This window comes from Pipistrellus kuhlii, unplaced genomic scaffold (assembly GCF_014108245.1).
Source record: "Pipistrellus kuhlii isolate mPipKuh1 unplaced genomic scaffold, mPipKuh1.p scaffold_m20_p_5, whole genome shotgun sequence".
Taxonomy (NCBI): domain Eukaryota; kingdom Metazoa; phylum Chordata; class Mammalia; order Chiroptera; family Vespertilionidae; genus Pipistrellus; species Pipistrellus kuhlii.
In genome coordinates, this window is record NW_023425551.1 from 51,428,733 (window position 1) to 51,453,965 (window position 25,233).

Sequence of the window (25,233 nt, forward strand, 5' to 3'; positions counted from 1 at the left end):
ACATTACTTCCTATTTTTAAATGCCACAACCTTACCTATTTTATCAGAATCCTGGGCACACAATTTTACAAAAACATGCAGTGGCTCTATATTCTGCTGTTATCTCCTTTTTAACTTAAAGCCATTTTTTAAGTTGTACCTTTTTCATGAAGTCTTTGCAGAGACTTGCAACCTATCTTGATCACTTCTTTGATCTTGGAGCTCCTATAAATAGCACTAGGCAATTTGACACTTTGCTTTTTTTTTCCTAATTAGTAAAATATGCCTTAGTTCTTTTTCAAATTGACTTTTAAGTCCTTGAAATTAGTAGCAATTAACATTAAAAATTATCTAACAGAGTTCTTAAGAGAGTTTACCATTTAGTAGTCACTTGAACAAATTGCTGACTAGATGATTTACCATGCCATTCACTGAATTCAATTAGATTATACAGTATTTTTGCCAGATGCCATTAAATGTAGGGCAGAGAACTCAGAAGTAAGAACTTGGTTAAAGGTACTTGAAATTATATACATACATTTTTGTATTCTTAACTTTTTCTTCTTTACCAAAACATTTCTACCAGCCTCTGAATTCCTTTAATTGTACTTAATTCTACCATAGAAACAGCAATAAGTTAACAAAATGAATGCATAATATACCAATCAACATTATAATATTGGAATGACTGCTGTTCCTTAGACATATCTGTCAGCGGTGATATAAGATATACATATAAATGGGCATAGAGCACTGGTTTTCAACCTCGGACACATGCTGGAATCACCTAGAGAGGTTTAACTACAGAAACCTCCATTTAATATGAATGGTATATGGCTTGGGAACAAGATGTTTAAATTTAACCAGATGATTCTCACAAGCAATTAGGAAGAACCACCACTGGTTAGAGGCTATGCTCCACTCAGCACCCTCTCCCATCCACTTTCTCTCACTGCTTTGCTTTAGGAACATGCTGCCTGCTTGGAGATTTAAGGCCATTCACCTAAGCATTCCGTTGTCACCAGTAGCACCTCTGGTACATATATACAAGTGTAAGTAATGGGATGTTATTTTGAAAACTATTTTCTGGGGGGAAAAAGCTGTCTATAATTTTAGTAGGCAGTAATAGTATTCACATGCATAAGAAATGAGGTATAAGTTAAATATCAGCATGGCAAGAAGAGGAGGGGATGGGAAAGAAAAGCTATAGCCCTATTAACAATAAAGGAGAGCTACAATTTCAGTTGTAAGTACCTGATTGATGGTATCCAGATCATCAACGAAACTATTTACTTCTGATAGAAGCAGAGATATTATAGATTTTCTCAACAAGCTGCAACTTCCCAGGGTTACCAGAGTCTGAGACACACCATGCTGTACCTGAAACTGAAGATAAAAAATGAATAGGTTTCTACTTTTTATCAATCAGGTCAAAATAGATTTAGTGGACATTTTATAAGACTTCACTAACTGAGCTCCATGCTGTGGGGAGTACAAAAAGTGTCAATGTAATTCTAGGTGAGTCTCAAGCACAATTATGAAATAGATAAATAATAATATAAGTAATGAAATTTTCTATAACAGTTCATATTTTTAATTGTATGACAAGGTGCAAAAATTGAAATTTTAGCTGAAGTATCAAGATGATGTAACCATTTAGATGACAAATTACATACAAGAAGAAAAAAAAGATGACAAACGAAGACACTTAAGCCCGTAGCCACTAGATGGATAAATATAGACAGAGAAAAAGGGTGAAAGAGAGAAGTTAGAGATGTTGTTGGGGAGAACTACTGGTATAGTATGAGTCCTGCTTCTATGGGGACACACTTCTCTAGTCTTCACAAGTCAAAATCTAAGCACTTCAAAGTGAGGAGAAAATAATGAGGGGCTCTAAATTGTCATCCAGAAGCCAAAACGTACTTACCACTAATAAAATTAAAAGAGAAATTGGATACAATAAATTATTTCACATATAGTTATTAGAAGAAAGGCCATTTTATTATTATTCACATTAAATAATGTGTATAAAACTCACAGCTGAAAATTCATTCAATATATCCTTTAAAATACCTGGGAGAAAGGAAGCTTCAAGGAGAATCTCAAAACCTAGAAACAGCAGCTACCTTGTGATTGTACTATATAAGTTTAGGAGCATATTAAGCATTTATATGTAAAATGACTTATTTATTTAATATTAAATGCCATATGAAACGTGTCACTCATATTCTTTAGGGTGATTACTTAATATAGCTATTTCTCAAAATGACTTTCTTTTTAACGCTCACCCTAGGATATGTTTTTATTGATTTTATTGATTTTTAGAGAAAGAGAAACAAGGATGTGAGACAGAAACACTATGAGTTGCCTCCCACATGCATTGCACCGAGGATCAAAACTGCAACCTAGGTATGTGCCCTGACCGGGAATTGAATTGTCACCTTTTAATGTACGGGACAGCGCTGCAACTAACTGAGCCACTTGGCCAGGGCTCAAATTGACATTTTAAAGATGTATTTTAACTTTAAAATTCAGTCACTATAGAGTGAATGTATTATAGAGTTCAAAAGCAATTTTATTATTATTCTGGGCATACATCACTAGCTATTAATAATAGTTTTCTAAATCAACTTAATCATAAAATCACATCAATATATTACCATAGAAGTCTAGTTATTTTATCTTATTTCTTAAATATATAATTGGTTCAGAGGCCCTTTGTAATATTCCAGTACTACTTATTATTTTCTTTGTACCTCAAAAGAAAAGATACTCTCATCTAAGCTCTAAAAACCTTCAGTTGGGTATTTTGCTATTGCTTTAAAATTATTTATCTCCTTTCTCATTATTTAATTCTTTGTGACAGGGGTGGGGAACCCCCATCACCTGGGCCCAAAAAATGATTTGGTCTGGCCCTGCCAAGGCATTAGGAGCAAGTTAATGAAATGTTTGACCAGATAAAGCAGGCTAATTTTTAAGTTGACAACTTTGTATGGCCCTTGAATAATGTTATAATTATCCAAAATGGCCCTTGGCAGGAAAAAGGTTTCCCATCCCTGCTTTGTGGGATAACTTAAAGTGAAGAAAAAGTTGGGATGCTCACATTAAAATAAGAGGGATTTTAGTAAATAAGAGATTTGCAGACTCAGAAGCCCAACATTGTCTGAGTCAAGCTGTTATGTCTCAGTTTGCAAACTAGTGATTGTGACAGCATCTGCTTCCTAAAATTATTGTGCATATTAAGATAGACAATAAATAAATGGTTAACATAGTGCCAGGCACCTAGTAAGTGCTCAGTAAGTGTTCAAAGTTATTATAATGTAGAACTAGAGACCCGGTGCACAAAAATTATGCAAGGGGGGGATGTCTCCCACAGCCCAGCCTGCACCATCTCCATCTGGGATCCCTCGCACAATCCAGGACTGCTGGCTCCCAACTGCTCATTTGCCTGCCTGTCTGATTGCCCCTAACTGCTTCTGCCTGCCAGTCTGATCACCCCCTAACCACTCCCCTTCTGGCTCAGTCACCCCTAACTGTCCTCCCTCACCAACCTGGTTGCCCCTAACTGCCCTTCCCTGCCCAACTGTCTTCCTCTGCTTGCCAGTCACCCCTAACTTCCTTCCCCTGGAGGGCTGATTGCTGCTAACTGCTCTTCCCTGCTGGCCGGGTCCCCCACCCCCTCCCCCTCAACTGCCCTCCCCTGCTGGCCATTTTATGTCTTAGAGCACATGTGTCAAACACAAGGCCCGCGGGCCAAATCCGTCCCACCAGGCCTTGCAATGTGGCCCGCACCGCGCTGTCATCACTGCACTCCGCTGCGTTTCCATCACAATGACAGTTTATGATTGTTCAGTAAACCATTCAGCCCGCGATTTAGGCTGGATTTTAGATTTTGGCCCCTTCTCTGATTGAGTTCGACACCCCTATCTTAGAGTGATGGTCAATTTGCATATTACCCTTTTATTAGATAGGATGATAATATACGAGTATTGAAGGTTATATAAGGTTAATTAACTGACCTTTGAATTAAATACTAGCAATAAAACCTACTTTTCTAGAGTTAGTACAGTCCTAGTAGAGGACACTGTTGAGACCTAAATGTCTTCAGAGAGTTTTCCATACTATAGGTATGAACATATACTGAAGTTCATATGAGAGCAAAACCATGAGTATATAACCATTAGGTAATTAAGTTTGTGTACACTATTATAAAAATGGCATTTCTTCTCTTCTTCTTTACATCTTAATTGACACTGTTCTTTTGTAAATTTGGCAGAACTTTTTGAGACAGGCTAACAAGGAGGCCAGGGCTGACAATAACATTATAGGCTACCATAGTAGAAACCATGGAAAGCTCTCTCAACACCCATGCCATCTTTATCTATTCTAGCACATCTTCCTGAGATGCTAGTATGTTCCTTCTGCACCCAATTTGTTCAGAGTTATGTTTTTTATCTACAGTTCTTTATATGGTGCATAACATTTATTGAACCATTCTTGTATTCCAGAAATAAATTGCCTTTGATCATGGTATATGATCCTTTTAATATGCTGTTGAGTTTGGTAATATTTTGTTGATAATTTTTACAAAGATAATTATCAGGGATATTGGCCTATAGTTACATTTCTTGTAGTGTCCTTGTCTGACTTTGGTAGCCGAGAAATGCTGGTCTCATATATTGAATTTAAGAGTAAGAGTGTCCTTTCCTCTTCAATTTTTGGGAATATTTTTGTTTAAATATTTGGTTCATCATGGAAACCATTACAAAATCACTTTTGAGGGAAATATTTCCAATTTAGTTCTTGGGAAAACCCACAGATGAAATTTTGACAAACATGTACTAATACTAAAAAGTGACCAAATAAACTTGAAAATAAGCTATCATCTTTTAAACAGTAATAATAAGTTAGATCTCCTAAAAGCAACTGAAACTGAGAAATACTCATTAAATGACAAAAATATCAAATTAGAAGTAAAGGGAATGGTAGTAAGTTGGAAATAGATATAAAGAAATCATTCAGAATGTGTAAACATGAATAGAGATTAACAATCAATTAAGGTGTTATATGTTTATATAGATTTCTTTTTGTAATCAAGAGAGACATCTGGAGAAGAAACAACATAGGGAAATATAAAAGAAGAAAGTTTTCCAGGCATAAGAACAACAAGAATTCCCAGGTAAGGGAACCATAATATACACCAACAGAAAAGAGCAATTAGAATGACACATAATTCCTCAACAGCAAGAATAAAAGCCACAATAAGCCTTTAACACACTGTCCTCAAAACACTTAGAGAAAATAAATTAATCTATAATTGTATGCTAGGCACAAGTATATGAATCCATAATTTTGTTCTTGAAGAACAAAAGAAATGGGACATTTTTAATGAATAATATAGGTAGTTTAATACTTATTTAATAGTACTAAAGGGAACTCTAAAGGGTGAATTTTAACAAAAGGGAAAATTATCCCTGTAGTCTTTTATTTGCTGTTTTGAAGAAGTCTGCTTCCCTTTTCTGTGACAATTTATTTTAAAGTTTCTTTAGACCTACTTTTATATTTCATTATAATCTGCAACAAAAGAGAGCATAACCTGATACTAGCATTTGTTGGCTGTGTTAGTAAAACTACAGATTACACATAGAAGAAAGGTAAAAACATAAGGACAAAAATAAATAAGGTTTATGGTCTCAGGAAGCTCATAATAAAAGCAAACTTAAATAATTCATGGAAGAAATAAAGAAAAGCAGGGACACATAAATATTGTGAAAATCATAAGTTCTTGAACAAATGAATCAGAATAAATCATCAGAGTAAATAAATCTTTCTAGAATGAACAAAAGATCAGATATAGGAAACAGGACTTCTTCAGTTTTCAAACAAAATCGATACACTGAAACCAAGATATATCTAGGAAATATTAACTTCCAAATAAAAGAGAAAGGCTCTTTTCATTTCCTAAGGCATTAACTGGTAGATCTCTTTAAAAGAGAAAAACTACTATCCATATTCTAGTTCTACAGCATCGCTTAAAAGTATCTCCCTCATCATAAGTTAATATACTCATTGGAGGAAAAAGGGGCAAAGTGATGGAAACTGGATGCTCACTGGTTAATTAAAATATCCACAATAAACTGAATTAAAGGTAGATTAAGTAGTTAATACCAGAAAATAATACTTATGTTCATTAGAATTCTGGTCAAGTAATGACTTTTCTAAGTTTTAAGCAATAAAATGAGTAAAACAAAAAAGTTCACATATAAAAAAGTTTTAAGTATAGTAACTAAAAGTGACAAAACTTGTGAGAAAAAATCTATTAGATATGACAAAAAAGACTTAATGGAGCTAGTAAAATATACTTAAAGTGTTAAAATATCATTGAGCAGTTAAAATAGGTAATTCACAGAGAAGTAAGTAGAAATAGTAATATTTGAGAAAAGAGTTCAACACCTAAAAATAGTCAAATTAAAACAAAGAACATAATATTTAAACACTGTGAGGGAATGGGAATGAAAATACTGTGTGTGTACACACACACACACACACACACACACATAAACACACACCGTATTTTCTGGCATATAAGACGACTTTTAAAACGAAAATCGGGGGCAAAAGACCAAAATTGCACAAAAATTACGTGCAGATCTTGACAGCAAAGTACCCCCCCACACACACTTCAAAAAAAAGACTTAGTCTTATACAGCGAATATAGGCCTAAATCTATGTTTTAACTGTAAAATTAGGGGGTCGTCTTATATGCCGGAAAATACGGTGTGTGTGTGTGTGTGTGTGTATACAGAGAGAGAGAGAGAGGGAGAGAGAGAATGTTTTTAAAATATCTAACAACATAGGAAATAGGATGCATCTATTATATATAGCAAACACTGCAATGATGTATAACATAGAATACTTCTATCATAATAAGTTAAAAAAAAAAACAAGTGATTAGTTTTTGTTTTGTTTTTAAAGTAAGGGGATAAACGTGTATTTGTTGAGATCAGGAAGAATTTAAGTTTCTAGAAAAGAATTGTAAAAATTAATTTGACTTCATTTTACGGCTGTGTTAATGTTGATATTTCTGTTTTAAAAGCTCAAGAAAACATGAATTCAAGAAACTAATTAGACTGATATACAGGGTAGACAAAAGTAGGCTTATAGTTATTCACAGGGAAAATGATACAAGAATAAACTCTGTTTTGTGTGCTTACAACTGTAAACCTACTTTTGCCCCACCCTGTAAATGTAACAGATTCTGTTGTAGTTCTAATGGGACATGTGATTTTTTTACCTTATGAAAAGATATGCAAAATAAAGCACCTATTTTGAAAAATCAAGGACACTGATTTTAAACATTAGTTTTCAATGAAAACTTATGGCAGTAAACATACACATACCAAAACATAATGAAAATCCTGAAACAGACCAGACTAATAAGGTAGATGACAGCAACCATATATAAAATAAAAAACAAAACTACGTCCAATTTAAAAAATGCACAGAAGTATAATGGTGGCTGGGGTTTTAGCTTGAATAACAAAGTATTTTTTACCTTCTGTAGTCTCTACTCAGGTAATAAGCCAAGTCCTTGATTTTGTGTGAAAAAGAACTATGATATAAACTATAGTCTGAAGTGGTAAGCAAATATAGTCTTTAAAAAATAAATATGACAATGATGGCAGATGATAGCAAGAATTTCATTAGGACAAATTGGAATTGAACATTTAACAAGAGAGCATTCTAAATAGAGGTATTACAATTATAAGTTTACCGGTCAAAGCATCACTTAGGGAGTACACTGTGTGTTTACTTGAGGTCAAGTTTGAGTACTTACATTGCCAGTCCATTTTTGGCTCCTACTGGATTTGAGGTTTTGCACAACAGTATCGGATTGGATTGGGCATGAGTATGATAAATTTGAAGCTCAGAAATTGCTAATAATAGTATAAATATTTACTATTAATAATAATTTAAAATATATACTCATAAGAGAATGAATAAAAAGCAAAAATAAACTTGACAATGTGTTAAAACATCTAGACAAGAGAGTATTTTAGCTTAATTCAACTTATTAAGCAAGTTAATTATAATTACAGTAATGTGCCTATAGAAGGGAGAATGAGAATTAAAAATAAAATTGTAGCTATCTAGATGAAGATAGGAGGATTGCTTACAAACATTTTAAGAATGAAAAGGATTAGTGATTGGTTGTTATTCAGGAATAAGTAGAAATCAAGGGCAAAACAAAGAAAATTTCTATAAGAAAAAGAAGTGTAACACTTTTCTTTAATAAATATACCTTGGTCATAAAGTATTAGTTCCACACTTTAGTGTTCAACAGAAGTGATATAAAAAGTATTATGGCGACGCCTTAAAGGGCTTGGAGCCAGTACTGTAAAATAGTATAGTGAAGGCACATTCAGAAATTAGTTTTGGCTTCTGATGGACAATAAATCTGACACAGCTCAACAGAAATCAGCCCACAGAAGACAGAAAAATAAAGACCCAGATGACAAAATCAAGTCAAGCTCAGGAGTTCATGCGTCTTTGCTGGCCACCTTTGCACACTGTGGAAGCCCCTGACCAGATTCTGACCTTGCGGCAGCCTGGACATGTAAAAGAAGTTAGTTACTGATACTTTACGGAAGCCAGTATCACTTCCTATAATCACTATGAGTTTTTCTTTTGTCTTCCCATCTGTAAAAGGACAAGGGACCATATACAGGGAGAACAGATTAACAAAGGTAGGTAGACTCTTGAAATAGCTAGATTGTGATCCAACTGTAAACAGATTCTCACTTGCTACCTTTCTCTGACCTGGTGGGGAAAGACAATGGAGTGAGTGTCTAATTGAAACAACATCATGCCTGTCAAAATTCTAGATTCAAACCAAGGGGAAATTTGTTAGAAGTACACAAAGAATGTGGCCCTAAACGTCAAAACTATACATGTTTGTCCATATGGGTTTCTACCAGTACTGGATTCTACTTCCAGTCAGGATTCTTATTTTATTCTCATTAAAGCAGCGCTCAGTATCACCTCACAAGAAAACCCTTTGTTAAGTATGTTGTAGGTCTGCATCTTCTACCAAGATTCTTAATGGACTGTCCTCTTTAGATTGACCCATGCACTCCTACACTCCCATCATGTCCTCTTGCATCTGCATAAGTGATTTCATAATTAATTGTAAGGTCTTTTCATTGCAAACTATAACTTGTATTCAGAAAAGTGTTTTGTTATAAAACCACATACTCACACACAAGCATTAACATTTTAACAAATAGAAAAGAAACACTTATGTAATATGTACCAACCCCAGGTCAAGAAGTGAAACTTGGCTAGCACCCCTCTCCCTCTCCACAGATAAACTCTTTCTTGGTCTTTCATACTAATCAGTCCCTTTTTTGAAATTATATCAGACAAGAAAAGAAAATTACAGGCCAATATCCCTGACGAACACAGATGCAAAACAAATTCAACAATACATTAAAAGGATCATACATCATGATCAAGTAGGATTTATTCCAGGGATGCAAGATTGATTCAACATCTGCAAATCAATTAATTTGATACATCATATTTACAAAATGAAGGATAAAGATGATAGGATCATTTGAATAGATGCAGAAAAATTCAACACCCATTTATGAGAAAAACTTTCAACAAAGTGCATGTAAGGGAGCAAACCTCAAGATAGTAATGGCCATATATTACAAACCCGCAGCTAACGTCATATTTAATTGTGAAAAGCTTTTCCTCTAAGATCAGAAACAAGACAGGGAAGCCCACTATCACCACTTTTGTTCAACAAAGTATTAGAAGTACTCATCAGAGCAGTTAGACAAGAAAAATAAGGAAAAGGCAACCAATATGGTCACGATTTGCATATGATATGATGCTATATATAGAAAACCCTAAATACTACATCAAAAAATATTACAGCTAATTAATTCTATAAAGTTGCAGAATACTAAATCCATATATAGAAATTTGTCACATTTCTATATAGAAATTTGTCACATTTCTATAACAAACTCCCAGAAATAGAAATTAAGAAAATTTATAATTGCATCAAAAAATGCCTAGGGAAATATTTAAAGTTAGAAGACACAAATAAATGGATAGTCTATACTCACTGATTGGAAGAATTAATATTGTTAAAATGTCCCTACTACCTAAACCAATTAATAGGTTCAATACAATCCCCACCTTATCAAAATTCTGAAGTATTTTATAGAGAAATAGAAACAATTCTAAAATTGTATGGAACTACAAGAGACCCCAAAAAACCAAAACAATATTGAAAGAAAGAAAAAAAGAGAACAAAGCTGAATTCATCACACTCCCTGATTTCAAAATGTAATCCAAAGTTATAGTAATCTAAATAGAACATAGATCAGAGGAACAGAATAGAGAGCCCAGAAATACTAGTGAACCCACACATATCTGGTCAATTAATTTATGCCAAGAATATTCAATAAGGAAAAGGTAGACTGTTCAATAAATAGTGCTGAGAAACTAGACAGCCACATAGAAAAGTGTGACACCGGGCCACTATATTATACCATGCACAAAATTAACTGACCATGGGTTAACAACTTGAATGTAAGACCTGAAACCATAAAGATCCTAATTGATTTTGGGCAATGATTTTTTTTTTTCAGGTGTAACACCTAAAGAAAAGGCAATGAAAGCAAAAATGAAGTGGGACTATAACAAAATGCTTCTGCATAGCAAAAGAGTTAACAAAAATGAAAAGGCAACTTACTCAATGGAGGAAAATATTTCCAAGTCATATATTTATCTGATAAGGGACTATTATCCAAAATATATGAAGAACTCACACCTCAAAAATAATAAAAAAAATTCAATTAAAATAGGCAGAAAATATAAACATTTTTTCAGAGAAGATATACAGAAGGCCAACAGGAACATGAAAAGATAGTCAACATCACCAATTGTCAGGGAAATGCAATCAAAGCTACAGTAAGATATCACCTCACACATGTTAGAATGATGGTCACCAAAAAGACAAGAAAAAACAAGTGTTGGCAACCATGTGAAGAAGGGGAACCCTTTAGCTCTGTTGTTGAGAATGTAAGTTGGTACAGACACTATGGAAAACAGTATGGAGGTTTTAAAAAAAATAATAATTTAAAAAGGAGCTACCATAAGATCCACCAGATCCACCACTTCTGGATATTTATTCAAGGAAAACAAAAACACCATTTGAAAACATATATGTATGTTCATAGCAACATTATTCACAATAGCCAAGATATGAAAACAACCTAAGTGTCCATCAATGGTTGAATGAATAAATAAAGCAAATGATAACACACACAGTAAGATTTAACCATAAAACTGAAAGTATGAAAGGAAAAGTTAAATACCAATTGTAGCTACAAAGATCTGGCAGAAAGAAAATAATTTCTTATGTAGTTTTGATCAGAAAAATATGACTAAATGACCTGCAATATTTAAAATCACACAATACTCAAAATCAACCAATATCAGATCTGGTCGAAAGGAGGGGGAACTCAGGCTCCTTGGATCATCAAGCTTCTGCATATTCTGATAGCATGATGCTGGAAAGAATCAGGACTCAAGAGCCCAGCATAGTGTCAGAATAGGTGGCCTCAGGAGAATGTTCTGAAGAATCTAGGGGCCAGCTTTTGAGGAGAGCCAAGAGACAGAAAAGACAAAGGAGAAGAGAAAGCTGTTTTTTTGTTTGCTGCCTCATTGACCCTTTGAGGAACATACCTAGCTGTCAGTGCTGAAAAATGAAACGAGTAGCTAAGCAATACTGGACCAAGGACAATTTCCTGATATTATGCTAAATAACACTAGTACAAATACTTCTTTTCTATCCCTGTATTAAAAAATACTAGAACTGGGAATTTAAAAACATAGCTGCTTCCAACAGGAAATACTAGCTCCCAAAAGAAAAAATTGTGGTCAATCAAAATAAATTGCTTGTTAACACTTGCTTCAGGATACTCACCTAACTATGGCCATCAATCCAAAGTTATTACATTGCAGATTTTTGTCAGTCCCAATCAGTTTGACCCTTGGCAAGACCCACCTGAAAATCATTGGGCTCAGGCCCTAAAATTCTATAAATAGCCTTCCTGAATTTTTCCATTTGTAAATACCACTACAGCTGTGCCAAAGGGCTGTTCTATAAACTTTGCTTTGTTTTAATCAATAGTTTTTTCCTGGTGGTCTTTTGGAGGATTGAGAATGAAAGCCCATGTGGCTTCACCTGCTCTCCTAATGCCTTGGCACCACTGTATGAAAGTATCCATGGACTAAGAAATATAAAGGCTAGCTACCTTTTGCTGTACCCTACCAGTGGTCAGCAAACTCAGTAGTCAACAGAGCCAAATCTCAACAGTACAACAATTGAAATTTCTTTTGAGAGCCAAATTTTTTAAACTTAAACTTCTTCTAACGCCACTTCTTCAAAACAGACTCGCCCAGGCCGTGGTGTTTTATGGAAGAGCCACACTCAAGGGGCCAAAGAGCTGCATGTGGCTCGTGAGCCACAGTTTGCTGACCACGGCCCTAGGCAAAGTATCAGATGTTTATCTTGCTCCAAAACCCAACCTCCACTCCAGTAAGCCAAACGCTGTATCACTGCTAAATAATTGGCCTGGAGAGTAGCTCATTTCATTTTCTGACTCCAAATGAAATTAAGAACAGTGAGGTTGACACAATTTCCTGCAGAATCTATGCATATATAGTTCAGTATATCCTTTTATTTTCACCTTCAAAAGTTCTACCTTCTTGCTCGGCCAGTATGGCTCAGTGTTTGGGTGTTGACCCATGCACTGAGAGGTTGCCAGTTAGATTCCTGGTCCAGCACATGTCAGGGTTTGGGGCCTGATCTCAGTGGGGACCTGCAGGAGACAGCCAACTGATGTTTTTTCTCTCATCAACGTTTCTATCTCTCACTCCATCTCCTTCTTACTCTCTATAAAAATCAATAAAAACTTTTTAAAGTTCTACCTGCTTAATCTTTTTCTGATCTAAATTAAAATATTAATATTCACTGAACCATATGATTTGTGTAATCAAAATAAATATTTAGAATTTGCATATTTAAGCTTCTGATAATTAAGAAATATAGGAAATGCTTCTTTGTGGATTCCCCAAAGAATATTTATCCATATGGGTTCACAACAGCTGTTACATATTCCAATTGAGCTTTTCAGGAAGCATATACTTAGGGAACACTAAAATAAAGAAAAGCTTTCATCAATTTGCTTTAGCTATAAACCCACAGAAAAAGATTATTTAAGTACCTTCTTTTGAACAGAAATAAGATATTTCCACACACATATCTCAGGATCCTAAAGTAGATTATATACTGTGAATTTATTAATTGCCTAGGAAAAGATTTCCAAGTACATACATCCAAATAATTATTTTGAGAGTCTCAAATTAGAAGAAAAAAAAAAGCTGATGAATGCATATCTTTGCTTGCATATACACAGTAATTTTAAAACATTATGTGAGATATGAAACTGAAACCAACCAATGAACGAATAAGAAAAATAAGCAAACAACTCATAGACACAGACAACAGTACGGTGGTTACCAGATGGGGAAGGTGGGTGGGAGGTACTAAAGAGTAAAGGGGATCAAATATATGATGACGGGAGAAGGTTTGACTTTGGGTGATGGGCACACAACGCAAGATGTAGACGATATATCAAAGAACTATACATTTGAAACCTATATAATCGTATTAAACAATGTCACCACAATAAATTTAATCTGATTCAAGGAACTGTTTTCTTAAGTATATGCCAGACAAACAGACATGTATGCTTAAAATAAATTTGTTTTTCAATACTAGAAATGCATCTATAAACAATAGAATGATGACTCTGATATCTATTTACACAACTTTAATAAATTGCTAAAAGAAAATTAGAGTACAACTGAGCTTTAATTAAATACCCTTGAATATCCAATCATGCAATCAATTTCAATATAAGCAGTTGTGATTTTAAGTAGATTGATTTTTTTCCTCCTTTTCCTGCTCACAGCAAGAGATCTAATCAAGAAGATACATTTATATGCATTAATTTGGAGACAGACAATAGATTCTTACAATATAAAAAGAAACCATTTATAATATTCAAATATAAATAAGGATAGATACTGCTGCTTGTGTACCAGAAAAAAAAATTATTACATTTGTGGACAAGTTTATATTTTGTGACCTATTTATGTATTATCCTTTGATTACTAAAAATTCATTGTCTATGACATGTATCTTCCATTTAATAGTAAGATACTATTAATAGGGCCAAGTACTGAAAAGGCCCCAAAGTCTGTTTTGAGTAATTTTTAAAATATATTTTATTGGTTTTTAACAGAGAGAACAGGAGAGAGATAGAGAGCTAGAAACGTCGATGAGAGAGAAACATCGACCAGCTGCCTTTTGCGCACCCCCTACCAGGGATGTGCCCGCAACCAAGGTACATGCCCTTGACCGGAATCGAACCTGGGACCTTTCAGTCCTCAGACTGACGCTCTACCACTGAGCCAAACCGGCTTTGGCTGTTTTGAGTAATTTTTACATCTCTATATATAAAATATGCAAATAGAGCGAATGACAGAACTGAACAACAGGTCGCTATGACATGTAACCACCAGGGGGCGCACACAGAACATGACAGGCATGGGCTGCAGCAGGATGGTAGAGCAAGTAAGTGGGTGCCCCAAGACCAAGGTGGGGTGTCATTTGCTGTCATTGGGGTGAACTTTTGGTGGTTACTGAAAATTCTTTGCTCCTGTGTGCCACGGTCCTGGCTGGGACTCATACCTGCTGCCGGTGCCAGCCCTGGTCACATCTGTAGCTGGCGCCACATCTGCAGCTGGTGCCACTGCTCGCCAGTGCCAGTCCCGATCGCTCAGCACCGTCATTGGGTGCTAGCAGTGGCTGCCAGCCCCAATCACCCGAGGGCTTCTCCATCTCCCCCTGCTCCTGAAGGGCCATCAGGACAGCAGCCTCTGCTCATACCCACTGATGGCGCTGGCCATGCTCATACCCACTGCTGGCTTTGTCTCCAATCACTCTGCACCATCAGCATGTGGGAGCTGTGGCAGTGGGAGCAGGGCTGAGGCAGGAGGGGTCAGCCGGGGGTGCAGAGGATGAGCCAAGACCTGCCCCTGTGCCCACCTCAGTCTTGTGGCCCACAGTTCCTTTCAAGGTGCAGGAATTCATGCACTGAGCCCCTAGTTATAAAAATAATAGCCCAGGGCAGCAACTTTCAACTGGTGTACTGCAAGAATTTTTAAAGCATACAATACCTGACTATTTAGTCAGGGGCACTAACTTTTCCCTTTTTCCCTTAGATTGTCAAATTAGAAAAATGACAACTATGTGGCTCTGTTGGCTGGGCATCATCCAGTGCACCAAAAGATTGCCAGTTCAATTCCAGGTCAGGGTACATGCATGCCAGGGTTGCGACTTGTTCCCTGGATGGGGACATGAATGAGGTAGCCAAATCATGTTTTGCTCTCATGCGATGCTTCTCTCTCCCTCCCCCTCCCCCTTTTCTCTTTTTCTAAAAATTAATAAAAATCTCCTTTTAAAAATGGCAGCAGCCAACACAACAGTAGTCATTTGGTGTGAATGAATTAAAATTATATGTATTTTTGGTCAGATTGGCAAAAATATATTTTTGATGTGCCACTGAATTTTAGTAATTAGTTTATGTATGCCATGAGATGAAAAAGGGTTGAAAATTGCTAGCTTAGGGGCTCAGTTCTAGCTTGAGATTAACACTGATATTAAAACAAATACTTGTGAAATGTATTGCCTAACTTGCCTCTTCCTTTTATCCCCGGGCACCAGGCAGATGACTTCTTTGCCTCCAGTGAAGCTCATGTACAGTTTTATCTCTATGATCAGACTCTTAAAGATGCTTTCACTGGCAGCAGCTGGCCTACAGATCAGTTTATAATCATGGTGAACTGGGACAAATTGCTCCTATTCCCTTTTTCCAGAACATTTACCATCCTGAGACCAGTGCAAGAGTGCCAGAGTCCCCAACAGGTGGCCTGGAAGAAGATTGAGAGATCCATTCAAGTGTTAACTACAGATTTTTGCTGCTTTGCAATAGAAATGCTAGACCATCTGCCAAGTACACCTCTATACTCGTTAAAACGGTCTTGTCATGTCTCTTCTCACTTGGGAAGATTCGATAGGCATTAATGAGATCCCACTTCTAATAGTGGGCAACATATACAACCCGGACTTGCTCAGCATGCATTGATTTAGCTCACTTTAACTTGCATTCACTTAGACATGCCCATCAACGTAGGTCTTATATTTTCTAGTGTTGCCAAATGCAAATGCTATCAAGGGATTCTTTCCTTTTTCTTTTCTTTTTTCTTTTTTTCTTTTTTTCTTTGCCGTACAGACTGTAAAGGAAGCTGAAAATCTCATTGTGTCATATAACTAGAGCTGCCAGACTCAGCAAATTAAAATACAGGAAACAGAATTCGAATTTCAGATAAACAATGAATAATTTCTTGGTATAAGCATGTCCTAAATAATACATTTCACTTGGAAACTCTCATGCAACATGATTTTTGAATTTGATAAAATATATCTAAGCTCTGCCTAATACCAACCAGCTTGATTGATGGAAAGACTAGTAGAGAAGATGTGAAAAGATGGGCTTCTCAACCTCTATGCATTCCAGTATCCATACTTATAAAATGGAGAGAATGATACTTTTCCTGTCAACAGGGTTAAGAATCAATTAAGTGACCAGAAGTTAAATGATTCTAAAAACTAAATATAAGACAACCTTATCCAGGAGTTATTATTAATATCTACATTTTCAATAAAGGAAGTTGGCTTGTTACCTTTTCAAATAGAAATCAAAACTTATCTCTTTGAAAATAAAAATATCACATTCATTGCTCAGACTATTAATACTTTGTCTGTTTCTACCCAAACCACTGCACTTAACTATTATTGTAAAGGTTACAAGTGACTTCTTAAATAAGCTAATTAAATCCTAATTCTGTATTGTTCATTACTTAACTCTGTGCTTAGTTCACTGTACTTACTACAACATGTAATAATTGTTTTACACATTTATCCACCAGCACTTAATCTGCCAGGCATACCTTAGATCTTTAATAACTATACTGAGTAAGTAAACAAAGATTACTTATCAGTCCTCATCTAGTTTGTCCTCGCGGTAGACACTGATGGCCATGCAGATGCCCATTCAATGAAGCAACTGTCACTGCGGCTAGGAGAGCATTACCAGATAGCATTCAACTGCCAGTTATTAGCTCAGCTCTACAGAGCGACCTCACTGGAATTCATGTCCATATTCCACCAGAAGTATAATGACCTGGCCTTTGGGCCCAACTTAGGACAGCTCTAAAGAACCATTCTAGCTCCAAAGCTCTCTTGGGGGTCAACAAAGCTTGCTGTTGGGCCTACATCCTGACTCCATTTCTTCTGCTTATCCTCCTTCCAATCCTTGTCTTCCACAGATGTGGATCCGAAGTACTCCTGGATAAACATCCTGCACATCACACCTGTTCCCAGAATCTGCTTCCCAGGCCAGGGAATTTAACCTGAGATATTCTCACAATTTTCGAGAGTAAACTGCCTCTGAAGCAACCTCCTTGCAGGGTTCCTTTGCCAGTCCTCTTCTTTCCTCCTACACACGTTAAGATGCTAGATTGACCCAGAACCAGCCCTGTTCCTTTCCCCCCCACCACCAATCTATTTTACTTTATTTCAACAATTTCTGTATTTCTTGATGTTAAAGGTACCCACACTGATCTCTCATCCACATTGCTTTTCTGAGTTTCACATTTGTAAAACCAAGTTCATCTGAATGGCATCCCCATTTGGTGCCACCATTGGAAGGCAGGGACCCCTAGCTGCCTTTCAATCAATTCTTCCCATGCCAGATACTGATCTTTTAAAAACAAAAATCAATCCACATTCTTCTTCTGCTTTAGGGACTTTCCATTATGTTTCTTGATAAAAATTCAAAACATTATCCATGATCTAGGAGTAGGATGGATGCTTTTCATAATAGTGAATATTCACTTTTCATATACAGTCATTCATAATTATTCAAACAGATGCTTTTGAGAGTGAAACAAAATGCTATTGACATTTGCTCCAGGAAAAGAGACAATCAGAACTAACCCAGGCAATTGATGACATGTCCATTCTAGGTTCAAGTATTCACTGTAATGTTTGCAAACTTTCTTAAGTTACAGAATGACTACACATAGTTTTAATGTCCTAATGTTCACGGCCTTCATACTGATTTGGATCCCAAATTATGTCATGGTAAAAAATGTAGCATTGACATTTTGAGTGTGAAACCCATTAAGATGTCTTATGGAGCTGTTGTACTTAACTAACCCGGGGCTCCACAGCCTTTAAGGCTTTTTGGCAATCACCTATGGGACATTTTCAAAATGCATGCCTACAATACATTTCCAGAACCACAAAATCAGAATGCCGGGAGTAACCCAGGCCTGCGTGTTTTGGAAAACCTTCCAAGGGTGGAACCACTGCACTATTCACTGACAAGCTCTGTTCCCACCACTTTTGAAATTAAAGGGAAACATACACAAACATTGATTATGTACCCTTATCTGCAGTGAGACTATTAATAGGCTTAGCAGTATGGCTTACCCTTTGACCAGTGCTTGGTTTTGCTTTAGTATACTACAGCAATAATAGAACTTTTTGAGGAGTAAAGATAGAACATGATTGGCAAAGGCTGATTATGGCTGAGATGGAGGGTCCATTACATGGTTGTTCATCCCTACTTTTGCATATGTTTGAAAATTTTGATAATAAAAAGCTTAAAAATAAGAGCCATTGGTAAAATAAACAAACAAATAAATAACTGATAAACTGAAATCAATGGCATGCCCAGTTAATTATAGTTCTTAAATGACTTTTAGACCTCCTCCTGACACTAACCTTACTTCAGGATTTTATTATTTCTTGCCTGAAATCTGAGTTTACTTTTTAACTCACTTTGCTATCCCCTAATGGATATATTCATTCATTCTTCGAAATATCTTTATCAAGCACATCTATTTGCAAGAACTAGGGTATGTCAAGTAAATAGCATGCTCTCACCTGTCAAAGCTGGTTTTGTAGACATAAATGTGGTCAGGCCATCCCCAGAAAAATAAGACAAAACTATCATACAAGACAGGATTGCCACACTTTCTGTGTCAGATAATAAATATCTTAAGCTTTGTGGGCCAAAGGTCTCTGTTGCAACTACCCAATTCTCCAACTGTATTGCAAACGCAGCCACAGACTATATATAAACAAGTGTGTGCAGATAGTTCTAATAAAACCATATTTACAAAAATAGTTGGCAGGGTAGATCTCATCCACTAGTATGGTCTGCCACCTGATCCAGGTTAATAACAAATTCCTTAAAACAGTAATCCAAGGTTCTCAATAATTAAGTTCCTTTAACATAGTAATCCAAGGTTCCACATGAATATGACCCCAAAAGGCCCTTATAGCCGATTTCCTGCCAGGATCCCATGCTCTGGAAGCTTCTCCCTATGTTTTGCATTACCACAGACTTGGCAAACTTTGGTTGAGCACTTATAATATTCCAATACCTATAACAGTAATATTCTCCACATGAAGCCTCTAGATTTCTATATTTACTGAGTCTTGGCAGAGTTAACACCTCCCCCAAACATCTATATATATAAAAGCCCAGCAACCGAATGGCAGAATGACCAGAAATGACCAGTCAACCAATTGCTATGATGTGCAGTGAGCACCAGGGGGCATACATCCATGCAGGAGCTTCCTTGGTAGGTTCCCGCAACAGGAGCAACTGCTCAGAAAGTGGGTCCACACCCACTCTGCTACCAGAATGAGCGGTGCTCTCACAACAGAATTATCCCCACAGGCCACACACTCCCACCAGTGCATTAATCTATGCTCCAGGCCTCTAGTCCAGTGGTTGGCAAACTACGGCTCATGAGCCGCAGCTGCAGTTTGCTGCTCTATTGACTAATGAGTTTGACAACCACTGGGATAGGGGATTAATTACAAGGAACAACAACAGCCTGTAATTATTAGGAATTGAGAGTCTAGGTCAGTGGTTGGCAAACTAATTAATCAACAGAGTGGCAAACTGCAGCTTGCAAGCTGCATGTGGCTCACGAGCTGCAGTTTGCCAACCACTGCTCTAGACCTATCTAATAAAGAGAGAATATTCTAATTGACCCTCATGCTGTTGCAAAGATGGCGATGCCCACAGCCAACAAGGAGGGAATATGCTAATTGACTGCCCTATCCTCAAAGATGTTGACACCCACAGACAATGAGGGAATATACTAATTGACTACCCCACCCTCAAAGATGGCAGCACCCACAGCCACAAGATGGCAGTGCCCAGTCCCCTCAGCCCCACCAGGGTGCCAACCTCCAGGGTCCCCCAGTCCTCTTAGGCTTGTGCTGCCGGCAGGGCAGCAGCAGAGGTGTGATTGGGGTGTTGTCTTCCCCTGATTGCTGGGTTGCCTCCTGCCCCTGAAGGCTCCTGAACTGTGAAAGGGGGAAGGCTGGGCTGAGGGACCCCCTTCCAGTGCATGAATTTTCATGCATCAGGCCTCTAGTATATGTATAAAATGCTATGAAGGTACTTATCAGATATTACAAATTCTCTAAGTTCTATAATATATCCCCACCATCACTGCCCTGGCTAATCAGAATGTCTGTTAAAGGCATTTCTGGACACTGCCACTTCAGCCTCTCAGAATAGACATGTACTTCTTTTTAAATACAATAATCTCCTTTATCCAAGACTGGATGCCCAAACACAGATAGTACCAAATCCTATATCGACTATCATTTTTCCTATACATATATATCTATAATAAAGTTTAATTTATAAATTAGGCAAGAGATTAGAAATAACTAATAATAAGTAGAACAACTATAACAGTATATTGTAATAAAAGGTATGTGAATGTGATCACTGGTTTCATGGGATCCCTTACTGAAGTCCTTACTGCAGGCTCAATGTTTTCTAGCACAACTTACTGCCAACAATTGGAACCAGCTCCTGTTCATGTCTCCTGTGCACAAATTTAATGCCTTTTCCTTCTTATCGAAGCACCTATCACACACTGTGACTGTAACTTTTTCAGTCTGAGATGTGACAGCAAAACTAGCACAAATTTATTTTTCCTTCTTCACAATTTCAAGGGCAAGATTCCTTCTTATAGATCTTAGCAACTTCAGTGTTTTTTCCCCCCTTTCCTTAGTTGAGAACTTCCAGTTTTTCACTTAAGGAAAGTCTTTGGGCTCCTCTTTGGCATATCAAAGTTGTCAGCATCACTGTTCTTTTTATTTGGGGCCATTTTTAAGTAAAATAAGTGTTACTTAAACATCAGCACCATGATCCTGCCACACAGTTCAACAGAGATAGCTCTTAAGTGAATAATGGGTGGGTCCATATACAGTATGGATACTATGAACAAAGAGATGCTTCACTTGAAACTTAATATTTGAAACATCATTCCAAATATTTACTTTTCTGTTTTAACCTATTGGTACTAAATAAGCCCTGCTGGACAGAGAGACAGGGTGAGATCTCACCATGCTACTCAGATCGGTGCCCAATTTAAAAGTTATGAATTTTTTACTGAATTGTTTATTTCTGGAATTTTCCATTTAATAGTGGAACTGCAGGAAACAAACCTCATAAAGTGTTAGATAAGGGGTGCTTCTATACTGACAATATTAAAATTTATTTCTTTTTCTTAGTCCAAAGCAATAACCATGCAGACATAGTACTTCATGGAAATTAATGGTATAGCTCATGTGCACTTTAACTACATGCTTTGTTCTAAAGTTATTCCTGTAGTACACATTTTTCTTTGCCAAGAATCTAATGAAGTTTCTGGCCATATTTTCTTCTCATGCACCAAAAACAGACCAGATAAAAGGGACAGGTCATTCATCCCTTTTCTCTTAGGAAGAAACATTCTTAACATACCCCCCAAAAAAAGAAGAATTCTATTTTAGAGACCTCAAGAGAAAATGATTTTACAACCTCCTCTGGTAACCTGTTCTAATACTTAACAAATTTTGCTTTCAGAAAAATAATCTTCATTTAGTTCCTTATACTACAAAATAAGATGAAATTTTTCCTTGTCCTGTTCTCGAGGATATAAAACAGCATACATTACCTGTGTAAAAAACCTGAACATGCTTTAAACTTAATGAAATTAGCCGAAACCGGTTTGGCTCAGTGGTAGAGCGTAGGTCTGTGGACCGAAAGGTCCCAGGTTCGATTCCGGTCAAGGGCATGTACATTGGTTGCGGGCACATCCCCAGTAGGGGGTGTGCAGGAGGCAGCTGGTCGATGTTTCTCTCTCACCGATGTTTCTAGCTCTCTATCTCTCTCCCTTCCTCTCTGTGAAAAATCAATAAAATATATTAAAAAAGAAAAAGAAAAAAAAAAGAATAACTTTAACAAAAGAGTTAAAAAAAAAAAAAAAACTTAATGAAATTATCCCTAACCTGTAGCCCTCATCCTTTTAGAATTTTTATTCCTTGAAGCAATAATTCTGGTTTCAAACTGCAAAAATGTTTGAAACTAAACTCTTAACTATATTTTTTCTGGTTTAAATAACTGGTACTAAATAATTGCTTATACTGCCTTTCCTTTTTATACAACTAGGAATCATTCATTAAAATGTAAAGTTCTAATTGGAACTTAAAAATTTGACTCCTATCCTTTGTCTAGCCCCTGAGCAATAATGTTCCCCAACAAAAGTTTTTTAAACTGGATCATACACAGAACATTCTTCAACTATCCATTTTTACATAGTAATATGTAATTGAAAATAAATTAACATAGTGTTATCTAAAGTGAGAGGTTTGAAAGCTCATTAAATTGTAATCATTCACCTTGAATAAGAAAAGCACATAGCAGGTAATGGTGATATTTTGCAGAATACTAATTCTAACTACTTTAGTTCAATTTAATCAGAAGGCCCAAGGGATGACAAGGGAGGACATTATTGTAGGTTTTATTCTTCACTTATTTTTTACTTTTCCAACCTAAAGATATTTTCACTTTAATAGAACATTCTTATCATTATTACACAAGATGAAAATATCTCCTATTATTTTATTGTGCTATTCTGTATAATACAATAAAAAAGTGAGAAAAATACACTGCTCAATATGATTTCAAAGTGTTTTAAGGTTTAAAAGTCATATGCCTAATACTGATGTTGAAAGTACAAATAAAACCTGCTAACCAAAAATCAATGGCCCATAAAACATATTTAGTAGACATACTGTATCAAATTGAAACATCTATAAGCATACATGTGAATAAAACTCTATTAAATAGAATAAAGAGATTATTATCTTAGAAGACTAGAAAATATCATGTATATATCAGTGCTTCTTAGACTGGATATACTTCAGAATCACCTGGGAAGCTTTTAAAGTTATATTGGTACCTGAACCCTGTCACAGAGAATTGTTGATTTGTCTGGGATGGGTCTTGGACATTCATATGTTTAAAGTTGGCTAAATCTAGGGATATAAACTACTGATGGAGCTAGACAACAGAGAATATTATATAAAAATAAAAAATAAAAAGGAAAGAGGGAAAACAAAATGGTTTTGAATTCAGCATGCACTGGAACTGGCAAGTTCAAGAAAGAGAAACCCACTCAATGCTCATGTAAAGATGGAAGTTTATTGGCAGGAAGGAGTATATGTGTTGATAGGGGGCAAATGTGCTGAAAGAATAGACAGAAATGAAGTAATCAATGGCCAGCTTTTCTAACTCTCTTGGGAACCAAATGATTTATTTTTTCTATTCACTCTATTCTCCTTTCTAAGGTCTGGATTCTACTATTTCCCCACAATTTAACATTTTGTTTAATGTTTAGATTGTGTAACACTATAGCACTAGTGTTCACCATCAGCTGACTCAAGTTTTTGTCCAATTCTACATTCCAAGAAGAACAAATCTGTCTGTCCTTGCTTCAATTAAGCATCCTCCTGATTTTGTGTGCGCATATCCTAAGAGATATGCCCAAACAATTGCTGGATTCATCAGTACTATTCCTGATAGAATATGTGACCAATTTGACCATCTCATATCTTTTAAAAAATGTATTTATTGATTTTGAGAGAGAGAAGAGGAGAGAGATAGAGACATCAATGAGAGAGATCATCATTGATTGGCTGCCTCCTGCACACCCCCTACCAGGGACTGAGCTGGCAACCTGAGCATCTATCTGCCCTAGCAGCCAGGAACCGAACCAGTCACCTCTTAGTTCATGGGTCGATGTTCAACCCCTGAGCAACACCTGCCAGGTCTATTTTATATCTTTAATTTTTTCCTGAAAAAAAAACAAACAAACAAAAAAAAACAGAGCGTCTTCCTGGTGTTTGGAAGCTTTAAGTTAAAATAGTAAATATATTTAAGTAAAAACAATGCATAAAGTCATAGCTAGGAAATAAGCAGTTATATTTTTTCACTATCCTTTCAGTATTCATCATATTCTTCCCAGAGTATCACAGGACACTGCTAGCTATATTGCCACAACTAAAACCTAAATGGCAACTTCTTCTCTCAAGTATGTCCAAAATTCATATTTTTCTCTTACTCTTTTCAAGTTAGTAATATATGAGGGAGCCTAATGTTCCATTTTCAAATCAGTGTGTAGCTAAATGCACAGTCATGACTCCTTGAAAATAGGGCATAGAATCTTTACTACCTCCATACTTCTTATATCCAGAACAAGTAAGGGGAAAATTCTGAATAATGTTCAAACAACTTGATATTAGTATTATGTAATGTACCAACTTGATTTCATTCATAATAAATAGAATCACTCTGAATAAAAGTTAGTGTAAAAAAATCTATAAATCCTTAGTGAATAATTTTAAGTTATGGAAAAGATAACACATAAGCTGAACATTTAGAATTGTTAAAAACACACACACACACACACACACACACACAAGATTAAACACTGGATATGCCGTAGGATGTTTCTTTCTATGCCACAAGTGCCCTCTAAAATTCTAATACTGTGAATCTGATGGGAGCAATCTAGGTGATTCTGAGGTCTAGTGAGAAAGGGGGATCCTGGAGCAAATAAAGCTGATGATTATTTCCTGTAGGGAGAACGACAGCCCTTGTTCCATTTTACTGC

At 36.2% G+C, this 25,233-nt stretch overlaps 1 protein-coding gene across 1 annotated transcript in view; it reads right to left on the reverse strand.

Moving 5' to 3' along the window:
* The window catches only part of MEI4 (meiotic double-stranded break formation protein 4), a 179,999-nt gene that overhangs the window by 50,050 nt on the left and 104,716 nt on the right, over nucleotides 1-25,233 (reverse strand). The window contains exon 4 of the mRNA XM_036415126.2: nucleotides 1,234-1,365. Coding sequence (XP_036271019.1) covers nucleotides 1,234-1,365 — 132 coding nt within the window. The remainder of the gene's footprint in view (nucleotides 1-1,233; nucleotides 1,366-25,233) is intronic.